The 15571-nt window shown below is 33.2% G+C and overlaps 1 protein-coding gene across 1 annotated transcript in view; it reads left to right on the top strand.

Moving 5' to 3' along the window:
* The window catches only part of LOC137630046 (uncharacterized), a 17944-nt gene extending 3903 nt beyond the window's left edge, over nt 1–14041 (top strand). The window contains exons 3-14 of the mRNA XM_068361537.1: nt 656–804; nt 4416–4578; nt 5093–5196; nt 5526–5617; nt 7023–7191; nt 7521–7663; nt 8024–8196; nt 9474–9628; nt 10446–10678; nt 11050–11341; nt 11693–11772; nt 12535–14041. Coding sequence (XP_068217638.1) covers nt 656–804; nt 4416–4578; nt 5093–5196; nt 5526–5617; nt 7023–7191; nt 7521–7663; nt 8024–8196; nt 9474–9628; nt 10446–10678; nt 11050–11341; nt 11693–11772; nt 12535–12714 — 1933 coding nt within the window. The 3' untranslated portion in view covers nt 12715–14041. The remainder of the gene's footprint in view (nt 1–655; nt 805–4415; nt 4579–5092; nt 5197–5525; nt 5618–7022; nt 7192–7520; nt 7664–8023; nt 8197–9473; nt 9629–10445; nt 10679–11049; nt 11342–11692; nt 11773–12534) is intronic.
* Nucleotides 14042–15571: the final 1530 nt, after the last annotated feature.

Genomic DNA, 15571 nt, shown 5'->3' with positions numbered 1-15571 from the left:
ATATATATATATATATGCGTAAAATTCACAGGAAAACGTGATGCTCAGATGCAGAAGAACCACAGGGAAAATGAAAATACGAAATATACGCTCAAGTCCTGAAGAACTAGTCAGGACTTGAGCGTATATTTCGTATTTTCATTTTCCCTCTGGTTCTTCTGCACACACTCTCTCACACACACACACACACACACACACACACACACACACACACACACACATATATATATATATATATATATATATATATATATATATATATATATATATATATATATATATATTACCTTGAGAACCCAAAACTAAAAAAATTTCTGATTTACCTAAAATATATATATAAACACCATGAAGGTAAAAGAAAAAGGACAGAAAATGCTGATACCTATCACCTTTCTCATACGATAATCCCCTCAGGAAAAAAAAACATATACATACTCAATAAAATAACCATACATACTGTACATACATACATATATTAAAGTGTGAATTTACAATTTCACTACTCGGTAAATAATCAAATTTGTGAAAATTAGTTTCTTCTGTGTTTCTTCTCCCTATTTTGAATCGAAACCTTTCAAGGCTTTTAAGCTGATAATTTCATGAATAAATGCATACATTTCTCTGTGTAGAAGTATAATCATTATTTCCCTTACAGATGCCGTGAAACGAGGAATTGCCTGAGTTTCTTGGTCAATTACGATCAAGATTCTTGCACGAGTTACGACAGAGATTCTTCCTCAGCTGAAATCAAACTGAGACCTACGCAGCTGCCCATTAATTACTTCGAAAAAATATGCATTGATGGTAGGTTTGGTTACCAAAATAAGTTCTCAGCATTTTCAAATTGATGATTTATAGAATTAATTACATATTTTCTCTTCTACTTTCAGAAAACTAGTATATTATGAGACATACTAAGTTAACAACAGAACGTTGCCCGACTGAAATTTTCTTAATAGTCTGCGTAATGTATTAACATGAAATTAAAAATATACGCGAGGTAAAAGTAATTACAGAAGTATTTTCAATTGCTACCCTTCTTTCTCAAGGAATATCATTAAAATCATATGGTCCAAATTCTTTAACTCAAATGTAATTCATATTATTATTATTATTATTACTTACTAAGCTACAACCCTAGTTGGAAAAGCAGTATGCTATAAGCCCAGGGGCTCCAACAGGGAAAATAGCTCAGTGAGGAAAGGAAAAAAGGAAAATAAAATATTCTAAGAAGAGTAACAACAATAAATATCTCCTATATAAACTATAAAAACTTTAAAAAAACAAGAGGAAGAGGAATAAGATAGGAAAGTGTGCTCGAGTGTACCCTCAAGCAAGAGAACTCTAACCCAAGACAGTGAAAGGCCATGGTACAGAGGCTATGGCACTACCCAAGACTAGAGAACAGTGGTTTGATTTTGGAGTGTCCTTCTCCTAGAAGAGCTGCTTACCATAGCTAAAGAGTCTCTTCTACCCTTACCAAGAGGAAAGTGGCACTGAACAATTACATTGCCGTAGTTAACCCCTTGGATGATGAAGAATTGTTTGGTAATCTGTGTTGTCAGGTGTATGAGGATAGAGGAGAATATGTAAAGAATATGCCAGACTATTCAGTGTGTATGTAGGCAAAGGGAAAATGAACCGTAACCAGAGAGGAGGATCCAATGTAGTACTGTCTGGCCAGTCAAAAGACCCCATAACTCTCTAGCGGTAGTATCTCAACGGGTGGCTGGTGCCCTGGCCTACCTACTACTACCTACTACCTATACTTTTAATTAATTATCCATTGCCCTATGACAAATCATATGGACTGTTTACTGCACAATTAAAAAAATCAAGTTCCTTAGAAAAGCACAAAACCTTTTCAAATCTGAAGAAATTCTCACTTACTTTCCATGTTACGAAAAAAAAAATATTTGTTGACATTTCGAGAGACTTTAAATACAATGTATATTACTCAAAATCTAGCATATGTCTATTACTTTAATTCGCCAAATAAATACAAACTAACTAAACGTTATCACAAAACGTATTTAGTAGCTTGCCTTAAATATACCTACAAAATTCTCATGAGAGTTGCTAGTGATTTTTTGCAGTGGTTATTCTAAGCAAACGTACATGATTAAGTATAGAGATAATATACTGTAAAGCCATTGAAATAGAAATTTGCTGTCACAACAATTGTTATGTATTCTAATCAAACTCCCATCACGACAAAACGCAAATGCAGTGATGAAATTAAGCTGTCTTAGAAAGTTATGTAGATCCGCTCAGTCAACTTACCTTTGGTGACTGGCCTAATGAGTTTCTTGATAGAATGATATTGGACGAAATCGCCCCTTACTCACCATACTCCTTCATCATATTATGGGAGAAACATAGCAACATTCCACACGCACGTGTACGAGAAATTTATTAATTCATTCAATTTTCTTAGATTTGGGGAAATGTTTAAGGCCACGAAATGTTGAACAAAAACTACTCACGCACGTCAATGAGTACGGATTTTTTTTTTTTTTCAAATAGTTTGTAAGAGTTCTAAATAAAATCCCAGGTTTGTTCCAATTTTTCCATTCCGTATTTCTTAACAAGTCTCCCATTCTCCCTCAGTCGACGGCTAGTTTTACTTCAGCACATCAATCACAAGGTTACACTTAACTATGTAAAATAATGAATAAAAATAATACCAAAAGAGTTTATCTTTTAAAAGAAATCGTATACACCTTCTTTGCTGGCACTCATTAATAAATGTTCAATGATCCTTGCTAAAAGATATACAGTAGTTTAAAAAGTGGAATAACATCGAAAGTTTACCGATTACAAAAACATATATTTACTCAAAAAGACGAATATAATACTAGTTAAACAGAGCAGCTTCCTTGAAAAAAAAAAAAATTTGTTACTTCACTGATACTTTCTTAAAGACAGCTAAAAGAATCAACGAAAAAAAAAAAAAAAAAAAAAAAAAAAAAAAAAAAAAAAAAAAAAAAAAAAAAAACTAGCCCACTACAGTGCTACCAAGCTATCGAAACAGGATATAATGTACATCCTTTGAAATTTGTGTACCGTCTAAATATTCCCAGGCTGCCGTAAGTCATCCGTATGGATGCACTCACTTAATTACGCTTCTATTGTGACAGACCAGGAAAATTCTCGGAATAAAGTCAGACTGGAGAAGATCCCGCTAACATCACTGCCATAAAACATTATATACTGCGATAAAAATTGCACTCTCATCTGCTTATGTGAAGGTACCTTGAGAGTTGAGAATTGGTTAAGGCCGTACAAGGGAAATGTTACTACATGTTGTCCAAGTTTCTCAGCTGTCAGTGGTTTCTATGACTATGCTACAATGGATTAAAAGATACTTAGTAAAATCCGTCGAAATGCTGTTTTTTCTGGGAAAAACTTAGCCAATTTATTTCCGAATACGCTTGAAGGAAAAAAATTTCAAACCAAGTGGTTAGTCAAATAGGTTCGAAGAAAATATACGAAAAATCCATTGGATTTTTATTTAATTTTTCCCTTTCGAAAAGGGAAGATGACGATATTTGTTTTTCATCTATATGTACTGTATATCAATCACCAATATTTATGGTAAAAATTACTTCTCACCCCTTTTACAATAATGTCCAAAGTATACATAAAAGTAAATCTCAATTTGTCTGTATTTACCTACTATTCTCTTATATCTGTTCTCTGGTTTTTGTGCATGAGACTGATATTCTGTAAATTTTTACTTCTATAAGAATATCTACCCAATAATATTCAATAAAGAATATTATAATAAAATTAAAATCCTAGAGTTGCCAAATAGGGGAGTAAAGCAAGGCCTTGCATATGCCCGGCCGGGTGTAAAACGCTCCATAGCTATGCGACAACCATCAGCAAGAAGGTAAGCGGGTGTTTTTAGACTGATTGAAAATCTAGGCAGGAATTCTCTGGATAACATAATAAAATTGAAAAACAAATAAAGAAATAGTAGTCACTGAAATCTAATCAAAACTTGTCTCATTCTATATTGGATATTGGATTAATTTCATAACCTTCTGCGTCAAAGCATATAGATTATAACCCCCCAAAAAAACTTTTTATTATTGGAAATTGCTGAAATTGAAAATATCCTAGTTTTTAGCCTCCCTCCCCACATCTTCCCAAAAATAGCGATCAAATTATCAGTAATTGGCATTAAACTCTCACTTTTCGAAAAAAAAAAAAAAAAAAAATCAAACAGAAACGGAATTTTCTAACATATTCAGATAAGAATTTTCTATATTTCAATGTCACCTAAAAACAAATGAGAATGTGTGGTATTTTAATATACATCATTTTCCAGTCCATGCAGTGCATTACATAGTAAGAAGAGAGATCATCTGATACTAAATAACCCCAATCATTTTCTCCCATTCCCTCAGCCCCACAGTGCGGCAAGAAGTGGATGTTAGAACGAGTGGTGGGCTTCGAAATCGAGGGATACGACGATATCGTCCTCAACAACGTCCCAAACAGATTAAAATGCGCAGAGCTGTGCATCCGCGAGAGGGCACTCATGTGCAGAAGTGCCGAATATCACCAAAGGTACAGTACCTACAACTTTCATTCAGTAAAAATTCACAACGGTCACTTCAATAATTGTTTCGTATCCCCTTTTACTAAGCTTCGAAATCCCTTCCCTCCACTTTTCAATTTTTTTGAATCGAACATTTTTGTATTAATTCAAAATCCCTCTCCACGAATTTCCAAGCTATTACTTATATATTTGTATTTCTCATTAGTTAACAAGATTAAACCAGTTAGATTCTGATGAATAGTGAATATGGCCGAGAGTAAAATTAATATAATATATATTTCAACATAGTGATATAACACTTGGCTTGCATTTGCAACGTCTGTAGTTTGATAGTAGTATACCACCTACAGTTGGAACCTAATATCTAAATGTGTTCATAACTAGAAAGATATAACCACATAAAGAAAAAAAGGAGTTTATTGAATATATATATATATATATATATATATATATATATATATATATATATATATATATATATATATATATATATATATAAATCGAAATTAACATCTATTTCAGAGATGGCGTCTGCAGGCTAAGCAGACAAGATCGTCGCACCCAGCCTCTCAGCTTTCGTCCAGCATCCCCCTTGATTCACTACATAGAGAACCAGTGTTCAGAAGGTAAAACGCGTCATTTTAAAACCATTCGGTACTTTTTCCGCTAACTAAAATTAATCCACTAAAAAGAAATGGTACACATTTTACAAGGACGTAACGTCGAATAGCATAATTTGTAGATAGAAGCTAGAATCTAAACTTTTGATATTCATACGTGAAAAAAACATGTTTACAAGTTTATGTCATTAGATGCTTCAAGGTTGATGTAGGCCTAATGTCCGTTTTTCGATAAACTAACTTCAAAAGGTTTTCTGAACCCACACATACTTTCTTGTGTAATATACGCTTTATCTTAAATCAATGCAAAATATTTTTTTTTTTTAAATTCGCAGAGGCAAACAACCAACATTGTGATTACGAAGAGTTTCCTGAGCAAGATTTGGGACACGGTGATATCCAGGTACCTGCGGAATCCAAGACACAGGTAAGCACACACTCTCTCTCTCTCTCTCTCTCTCTCTCTCTCTCTCTCTCTCTCTCTCTCTCTCTCTCTCTCTCTCTCTCTCTCTCGATTTCACACACACACACACACACACACACACACACATATATATATATATATATATATATATATATATATATATATATATATATATATATATATATATGGACACATGCAAATTAAAACCACGTTCAATTTGTAAAAAAAAAAAATTCTCTAAAGCACAATGTTTAACCTACAATAAATTATTTCATTCTGTGATATCACAAATCAATTTCAGCTCAAACTGAAAAAGTCTTTTTAGGGAACTGTATCTAAAAAAAAATATATGTTTTGGTGATAATATTTCGATGATTCTCAATGTTGATAAACTCTTTCACCTATCTTAATACTGGCATCGGCTTTGTAGTTGGATCCGGATCTAAACACTACGTTCTGATGACGAAAGGATTTTTGTATTACAATAAAAAGATTAATTTCATGACCATGGAGAACTGCGAGCTCTCTTTTTAAATGAACATCTATACTTCCTACTCTAATTTATAACAAAGGTTTGCATTTGTGCACATCCACGTGAAGAAATGAAGTTAAAACGCATAGACTAGAGTTTTACATCCACAAACCGGTAAAAATTTCATAGGCAACCAAAGTTTACATTTCATACCACTGTGCAAATTTGTTAAAACCATTCAAATCCAGCTAAATGTTCCCAATTCAAGTCTCTGTCTATGAACTTAGACAATACAAAACCAACGTGTAATCCAAAAAATCAATCCTCCATAAAGTAGTTATGTAATAACACTTTTGAAAAATAAATCAGGTTCAAGATTATAACATATACATAATAGCAGATTCTTTTGACTTAAGCCCTCATATAGACAGTATTTTTTCGACCTTATCATAATATAACATACAGTATACATAATAGCAGATTCTTTTGACTTAGGCCCTCATATACTGTATTTTTTCAACATTATAAGGACCTATGGATACTTCATCACTTATCAAAATTGCCTCTAATCACTATCCAATTACTTATCAAGTCAAATGATGAAGATGACAGTTTTATGTAAGAATTGTAATTATGACCATGAATTGTGTGCTCGAGTGATATCAGTCACAGTTTACGCTGTCATTTTAATCGTGGTAAAACAACATGACGGTTACCAAAATTTACATTTCAAACATTCGATCGAGGGAGTAATGAAAGGAGTCACGGAGGTAGAATTTTGCAAAATGAGACCTCAAGAGGCTTAAATGAATAAAACATAATTTCAACATGGAAAACAAGTTATCACAACTAAGACACCAATTTTCTAATTACCTAACATCAACACACCGTAAATTAAGTCTAAGATTCAAAGCCTTACCCTTTTTTTCCTTTCAGTGCCACGATGCTTGCGAGTCCGAGGAATCTTTCAACTGCAGAGCCTACACTTGGTTCAGTCGAGAAGGGGTGTGTCGGCTCTCCGGGGATGACCTGACTTCAACTGGGCTGTCTGCGGTGGGGCCAGTACCAGGCGCTTCTTTCTACCAGAAGGCGCCATGTTTAGATCGTTAGTGCAGATGCTTGACGTCTTGAGATTTCTGTTGAATAGGGTCTCATTTAATGTTATTTTCCAAAAAATATGACAGGGAGAGACAGGTGCAACATAGCTGATATGTATCTAAATGGAGTTAATTTGGCCTTTAATATACAATTAATATTGTTACTACCATATCATAGATAACATACTTAATAAGCCTGTGTATAATACACATTCAAATTTAAAAATAATGTTCGCAAGTATATACATAAGAAAATAAGTTTCATAATGAGTTATTGAAATAGGATTTCAATATCGATCTTGGGCCTCACTCAAACTAATGTGTTCTTTCCAAACAGTCGAACTGTCGTGCAGCGTGGATGGAATGTCAGTAAGTCTCAATACCGTCGAACCTTTCAAGGGGAGACTCTTCGCAAGAGATTTTCCTAACGAATGCAAGTCCCTTGACAAGAGTAAGACGGACACATCCTTATTCATCAGGGTAAGTAAAAACGAGTGAAGCTTGAGGAAAAATGCCTAGTAAATATATCTAATAATAATAATAATAATAATAATAATAATAATAATAATAATAATAATAATAATAATAATCTTTATTTCAGCAAAAGCCATATACAGAGTTACAATAGGGGTACAGTGATCTTACACTTTTGACATCTGTAAAAAAAAAAAAAAAGATGAGATATGCAATAATATCAGTGATATATTATAAACATCAATTAGCAGGTTGACCACAGAGTTCTAAGGTCTGGATAACAAGCTCACAATAGAATTAACGCTTAACAATATATAAATTCTTATTCAATTAGGTAAGATTTTAATCATTTCATTGGCATTGCAGTTTAACGACCCGCAGTGTGGAGCAGTGAACGAAGGGGATGGTATTTACAGCAATGTTATAGTGGTACAGCACCATCCCGTGATACAAAGGAGAGGGGATAAAGCCATTAAGATACTCTGCCTGTTTGAAACATCCAATAAAACCATCTCTGACAGTTATAATTTCCTCGTGGAGTAAGTTTATAAGGAGGCACACTTTCATTTAAACGTTTATTTGTAATAAGGGTGACCAACGGTAGAATACTGATTAACCACCAAGTAAACAAATATGAGATATCCTGTATAATTTAATGCAATAGTGATTTGTAATAGTACCGTAGAACCCTGCAACTGCTATTAGAGAGAGAGAGAGAGAGAGAGAGAGAGAGAGAGAGAGAGAGAGAGAGAGAGAGAGAGAGAGAGAGAGAGGGGGGGGGGAATGGAGTACAAGTTTATAGTTGTCCTAGGCCTATCTGCCTTTGCGAAAGAGTGTGTCTTTGCCTTCTTAATAATCAAGCATTGGTGCTGGAAACCCCGTCAACGACAAGATCGATCATCACAAGAAATTACCTATGCGCATATAGGAAAAAAAATCCCGAGCTTGGATTCTACAAGAATCATTATAAATCTGTATATATCCTTTGAAAATCACATGAAAAGACGGCAGATTTTTTTTTTTTAACTGTTATGGTTTCTTGACACTGATCATAGTTAATTCGGACAAAGATCAGAAATGTATAAGCTTGCGAGCTGGTTACAACTGAGCAGATCAGCTGTACTGGCGGGATTTTTCCCCTGGTATTGGAATGTACTTAAATTACATTAATTGCTTTCAATAAATGAACAATTATCATATTGTGTTTTTCATCTAATTGACATTTCAATTCAAGATACCAAAGTCTTTTTGCATGGGTCGTAATTTTTAAACCTGCATACATATAGCCTACGATAAATTTGGTAATGAGACTAGCATAATTGTTGACCAAACACGAATCTTGTTTAACGTTATCGAATATACATTAAATCCATAATGTTGGACTCATAAATTGCGCTCATGTAAAATTGTCATTTCAGGAAGGGAAACTAAAATGAACGGCTATATGCCTAGCAAAGCAATATCAACACTGGTCATAGTGGCGAAGGCGATGGTACTAGGCCTAGGCCGCCTAAGGTTAACCTTTTTCAAGGGTCATGCTTGTGTACTTATGATTCGATGTAGCAAGTAATTTACTTTTTCCGTGATACTCTTGGCAGAAACTCACTGAAGTTAATGAACTGCATACCATTAATTTTGCTTCCATTAACAGCAAGTGGACATTGGGCAATGGTTTATCGTGTCAACATCCACCTAACCTATTCTAGTCAATCCTTATACTGGCCGAGTAATGCTGCTATAATAGCCCACTGATACTTATAGTTCTTTTCCATTTATAACATACTAACCTATAATTCCTTCACATCCTTCCTTTCAGCAGTTCTGTGAATGCCGGTGTTGCTACGGCCATAGTCAACGCAACTGCTCCTTCACCTCGAATTCGTTTGCGAATCGTCGATCGAGCAGGAAGGGACATCAACGGCGCTCGCCTTGGAGAAGAACTTTATCTTAGGCTTGACCTAGACGATGACAGTAAGATTTCTTTAGTTTTTTTTTTTAATTAGAGCAACACTATCATTGGCAACCGTTGGTATTTCCCCGTGAGTTATTGTAAGGCTCACCCACACCCAGCGATACAAAGTTTCAACACAGGCTGTCTGTCTGTCTGTATAGATTGCCTTACCTTGTGTAAGACTCCTCAGTTATTGTAAGGCTCATCCACATCCATCGACACAAAGTTTCAGCACAGGCTGTCTGTCTGTCTGTATAGATTGCCTTACCTTGTGTAAGACCCGGGCTCTTGCCTCTGGGCAGCCCGGAAGAGAATGTAATTTGAATTGTAGAGCGTTATATGTGTATAAAAGAACTTGTAACTTGAATAGGGTAAGAGTAATTGATGTTAGAGAAAAGGGATTCAATTAAAAAGTGAATTTATTACTTTAAAGTTAACACAGGCAACGATACACTTTTAACACTGACGTCCTTCCGTCACGGCCGCGGTGTAAATACTAACTAAATCAAGTGCAGCTTTCTTAAATATTTGTTCTTCTTTATGGGAAATCGTTTATGCGAGTATTGTTTCATTACAGCAAACGGGTAGGTCTTCTGAAAAATATTTAACTTTTATGACATTCAATTTTTATGATTTTAATTGAATACTCTTTAATTTTTTATTTTGTTTCATTTTTTATTTTTGTATACATAAATTAAATGTTACCAGCGTCAATGACCTTAGATGTCAGGATGCCTGAAAACTTTAAATCATTCATTCTATAGTGTATTGTTATATGTTTATACCTCATAAAATATACCACCCTTAACTATTATTAGTTTTTCTTTTCATTTTAAGGTGTATACGGAATACTCGCTAGAAACCTCGTTGCTAAAAGCGGAGATAATACAGATTCCATTACGTTGCTCGATGAGAGGGGATGCCCCGCTGATCCAGTAATCTTCCCGTCACTGCAGCCTGTTCCTAATTCCAAGAGCCTCCAAGGAAAGTTCGAGGCATTCAAATTCTCCGAAAATCAAGTCGTCAGGTTCCAAGTTAATGTTCAGTTTTGCCTTGAAGAGTGTAAACCGGTGAGTATGAGTTTATTAGGCCTAGTTCAGGACGGTTACATTTAGGAAGATTTATATACAAAATGTAACACCAGTGTATCCACATTTTGCCTAGCCTTGAGATATATATATATATATATATATATATATATATATATATATATATATATATATATATATATATATATACAATTATATGTACATACGTGTATTTATACACACACATACAAAACATTAGCCTAGTCCTATCGGGGGAAACTCCACGACATACGTCACTGGCATATTCATCCATGATAATCTCCTAAGGGCCACGTGAATTATGTGATCACCTAATCAAAGAACATTTTAATTTCCTGAACCAAATCACTAACTAAGACAATCTGTTCCCACAGGCGCAGTGTGGCAACATCCTATCCTACGGGAAGCGTAAAAGAAGAGCCGTGATCAAGCAAGGAGGAATCGTGACCCTCGGAAGGGATGGAAGTCTTGACGGGCAGGAAATCACCCTCGAAGGGGGTGAATTTTCATTCGGAGGAGAGCTAACATTCGATGAACTTGATGACGTTGAGTTAATCGAGGACGACCAGGACTCTATCTACCATGAGATGCCCCTACAAAAGGAGATCATCGTTGATAGCACAACGGTCAAACCTCTCAAGACTGGTTTGTTGCCGGAGGAATCAGGTAACGAACGTCCTCTGCAGGAGTACTTATTTATCATTCAATTTAATTAGAAGACAACGAAGGACGATTTATTTTTCATTGGCGAATAACTAATATATTTAGAGAGAAGATTGAATGGTGTTTTTTCCGTACATGATAGATAACTAGTAGCTCCTAAGTCTCTTTTGCAAAAAAATGGAAAAATATTAACTTTTCCGCTAAACAAAGAATAGTTATAATCCTTTCCGTGTGATCACTTCTTTAAAAGAAATAAAAACTCTTTATATCATTATCATTAGTAGTAGTATAGAGAATGTATTACACCTTCCTCCGTGTTAAATTGAAACGTAAATTTCTAATCTAAACCCTCAGATGCTCGACGTCTGGCGCAGCTGGTTTGCACATCCAAAGAAATTCTCATTGCTATACTGGTATCTGCGGTCATTTTACAGGTAATCTTATGAAATCCTTATATACTATATTTAGTTTCTTAATTCTTAAAAGTTTATTTTTAGATTTGGTGTTCTTTTTCAACTCTAAAGCAATGCATGTGCACACACATTTGGTGGTAACAAATATTTAATAAAAAACAATAAATTTTATTTATTGTAACTGGTAAGATTATTAAGTAAATTATTTATTGCTATTTTACATCTTTTAAATACCCAAAAATTTTATTATAGAAACTTTTATACTTTATTGTAGAGAATAATTTTCTTACACTGTTACCTTTCACAAACAGAAAACGTGAAATCTTGGTGTAAATATAGTACACAGTGTACACACACACATAATATATATATATATATATATATATATATATATATATATATATATATATATATATATATATATATATATACACACATATATATAATATATATATATATACATATATATATATATATATATATATATATATATATATATATATATATATATATTTCACAAACAGCAAACGTGAAATCAGTGTACATACACATACTATATATATGTGTGTATATATATACTGTGTGTATGTATATATATATATATATATATATATATATATATATATATATATATATATATGTGTGTGTGTGTGTGTGTGTGTGTGTGTGTGTGTGTGTGTGTGTGTGCATAAAATTTACATGCGAATACATATTATGAACCAAGAATAAAAAAAAAACGCACAAAAGCTTTACGTAAAAAGAAACTATATATATTCTTTCCAGATCTGCGTAATTCTGGTTGCTATCATGTGCGTTCTCGCCCGCTCTCGAAAACAACCGCAAGAGGAAAATATTTACGCAACTTACACCATTCCGAGGAGGACCATGTCCCCCTACCCGCCACCTACGTCAGAGGACTCGGCCGCCACTCTGAAAACTCTTCGAACTTCGTTACGGGACTGAAATGTTTTTGAGCTTTTTCTTTTACTTTCGATCATCACCAAATAGGACTAGTTCTTCACAAGATAGACTAGTGAATGAGAAAAGTTTTATCCAGATTTAGAACAAAAATATGGGATGAAAGGTGAATTTAACTGACTTGCTTTCTGTAAAATTCAATGTTTTATAGAACACAGTTACCAGACTTCATAAAGATTACCCGCAATGGGTTTATTAAAGTTGTGTCCTATTTGAAAAATAGTTATACGAAATAATCACAGGTTCATGAGATGTGAGTTGAGACTTCTTTTGCAAGGGTGGTCAATTTTAATAGTATTCCATCAGCAGATATCAATTCCATTGTGCCAATGGTCACAGTGAAGAGGGCGATCAACCATCTGGCTCGGTATGGTCGGAGCCAGTAGCCCCGTCCCTAACAATAATGTTTTGACACTTTTAAACGCTTTACGACTCGGATTTAAGCGATGAGTGGTCGCAATGAAGCTCAAGAAGCTAAATGTGAGAGTGGTTTGACTTCCCCACATGGTATAAGCTCCTCAACCAGAGGCATCTCAAGTTCTCAACAACGCAGTGTACAGCGAACCAACAAATATACTTTAGTGCCATGAGTTTGTGTGAGAATTGAAGGAATAAGAAGCTGAAAGACTAATTTTATAAATGATTTTACAGTTTAAGGAAAGATTATAGCAATATACGGAAATGCAAATATTACATTTACATAGCAGCGTAAGGAGAAAAATGCTGCTTAGAGAATATTACTGGTACTCGGTTGTATCTGTAAAGGGTGCGATTGAAAGATATAATTTGTAAGGTGTGATATTTATGAAAGAGCTAATGTTTGCAAAATAAGGTTATACATAAAATAAAAAAGATTACTTGGAATTCTAATTCGGCCATCTTAGGCCATTTAAAGTAAAATATTTTTACTGGCAGTTCAGTATTTCAATAGCTAGTCATTAATATATTTATGTTCTGGGTTACTTATTAGATATCTTCCATTCTCGTTTACCTTACTTGGTTCAGGGGCGTAATAACTATTTAATGTATATAATAAATGCAGTTGCGATAATTCCTTTAATTCAAACTCGGTGTATGGTTGGGGTATAAGCTTCATCGGGAAAGCCTTAGACATTTTCTTTAGCGGTGGAGGTGATTTTCTTATTTATATTCATACAATTTAATTTTTCATATTACCCATTTGAAATGGAACGTACAATGAAGTCTATAAAGTTCCGAAAAAAAGAGAACAAAAATTATTTTTGTATTTTGTAGGCCAATAGCTGCCAATTATGCAAGGCAAGACAAATGTAATTATATTCTGTGTTTTTCAAACACGATATGATTAAAAAAAAAAAAAAAGCAAAATAATATTGATCCTACTGAGAGACTACAGCCTATCGCTATCAGTTACTATTTGTTTCTTACCAAAAACATTCACAAAATAATAAGTATCTTTTCTTTATCAATAATATCAAACATTGAAACTAAATATACAAAATAGGACTTTTCTTTATCAATAATATTAAACATTGAAACTAAATATACAAAATAGGACTTTTCTTTATCAATAATATCAAACATTGAAACTAAATATACAAAATAGGACTTTTCTTTATCAATAATATCAAACATTGAAACTAAATATACAAAATAGGACTTTTCTTTATCAATAATATCAAACATTGAAACTAAATATACAAAATAGGACTTTTCTTTATCAATAATATCAAACATTGAAACTAAATATACAAAATGGGACTTTTCTTTATCAATAATATCAAACATTGAAACTAAATATACAAAATAGGACTTTTCTTTATCAATAATATCAAACATTGAAACTAAATATACAAAATAGGCTATGCAACTAATGTTGGTATTTTTTCAATAAAAGATACATAAATGATGAAGTATTCAGTGAGTGGTAATAGTTTTCCATTTTACTATTCAACTTAATTAACAGCCAAAGTACACTACTTCGTATGTCAGTGGACTCGCCTGGCAGGTAAAAAAAAACATGAAAAGTTTATAATTGGGATGTGAGGCATTATTTTACTTACTGATAAATCAAATCATACCAGGCACTATAAGATATTCAATATGCTTATTGGCAAAACGATATATGCATATATATATATATATATATATATATATATATATATATATATATATATATATATATATATATATATATATATATATATATATATATATATATGTACTGTATATACGTTATTGATAGTGAAAAAATAATCTTTATTGATTCAAATTTATGAAATACATAGTACTGTATACTTTATCTTTGTTTAAAATGTTTTCAAAATCTGAACTCTTGGTGAAGCATTTGTCAGAGGTCTTCCTTTCAGAATTTTTACAATTTATAAATATATAAAAACGTTAAGTTACTCCTGAGAATTTTAATCACAAGAAAATTATGGCTTCACTCAGATTCAACTTTCGTCGATGATGCTAACTTATGGGACCTGTGTCTTAACACTTTCTAATGATGATTTTGTAAAGGACGTCATCACTTTTCCAACCCTTGAAATTCCTCCTGGCTTCTGTGGGGAGCTCTCCTTGGAGAAGAACCCTTTGGTAAAAGCTTATCCTAAGAAGAAATGGCGTCTTGCTTTTCCAACTAGGGTTGTAGCTTTCACAATAATAATAATAATAATAATAATAATAATAATAATAATAATAATAATAATAATAATATTAAAAGTGACCTCTAGGGAAAGCGATGACATACTTCACAAAACGGAATAAAAATTGTGGAAAATTTGTGTTTGGATATTTTCATTAATTCTTATTTATAAAAACAAGTATCGTATGAATTCAAATTATGTATTATATTTGCACG

This window comes from Palaemon carinicauda, chromosome 38, assembly GCF_036898095.1.
Source record: "Palaemon carinicauda isolate YSFRI2023 chromosome 38, ASM3689809v2, whole genome shotgun sequence".
NCBI lineage: Eukaryota > Metazoa > Arthropoda > Malacostraca > Decapoda > Palaemonidae > Palaemon > Palaemon carinicauda.
This window is presented reverse-complemented; position numbering and strand designations above follow the sequence as displayed.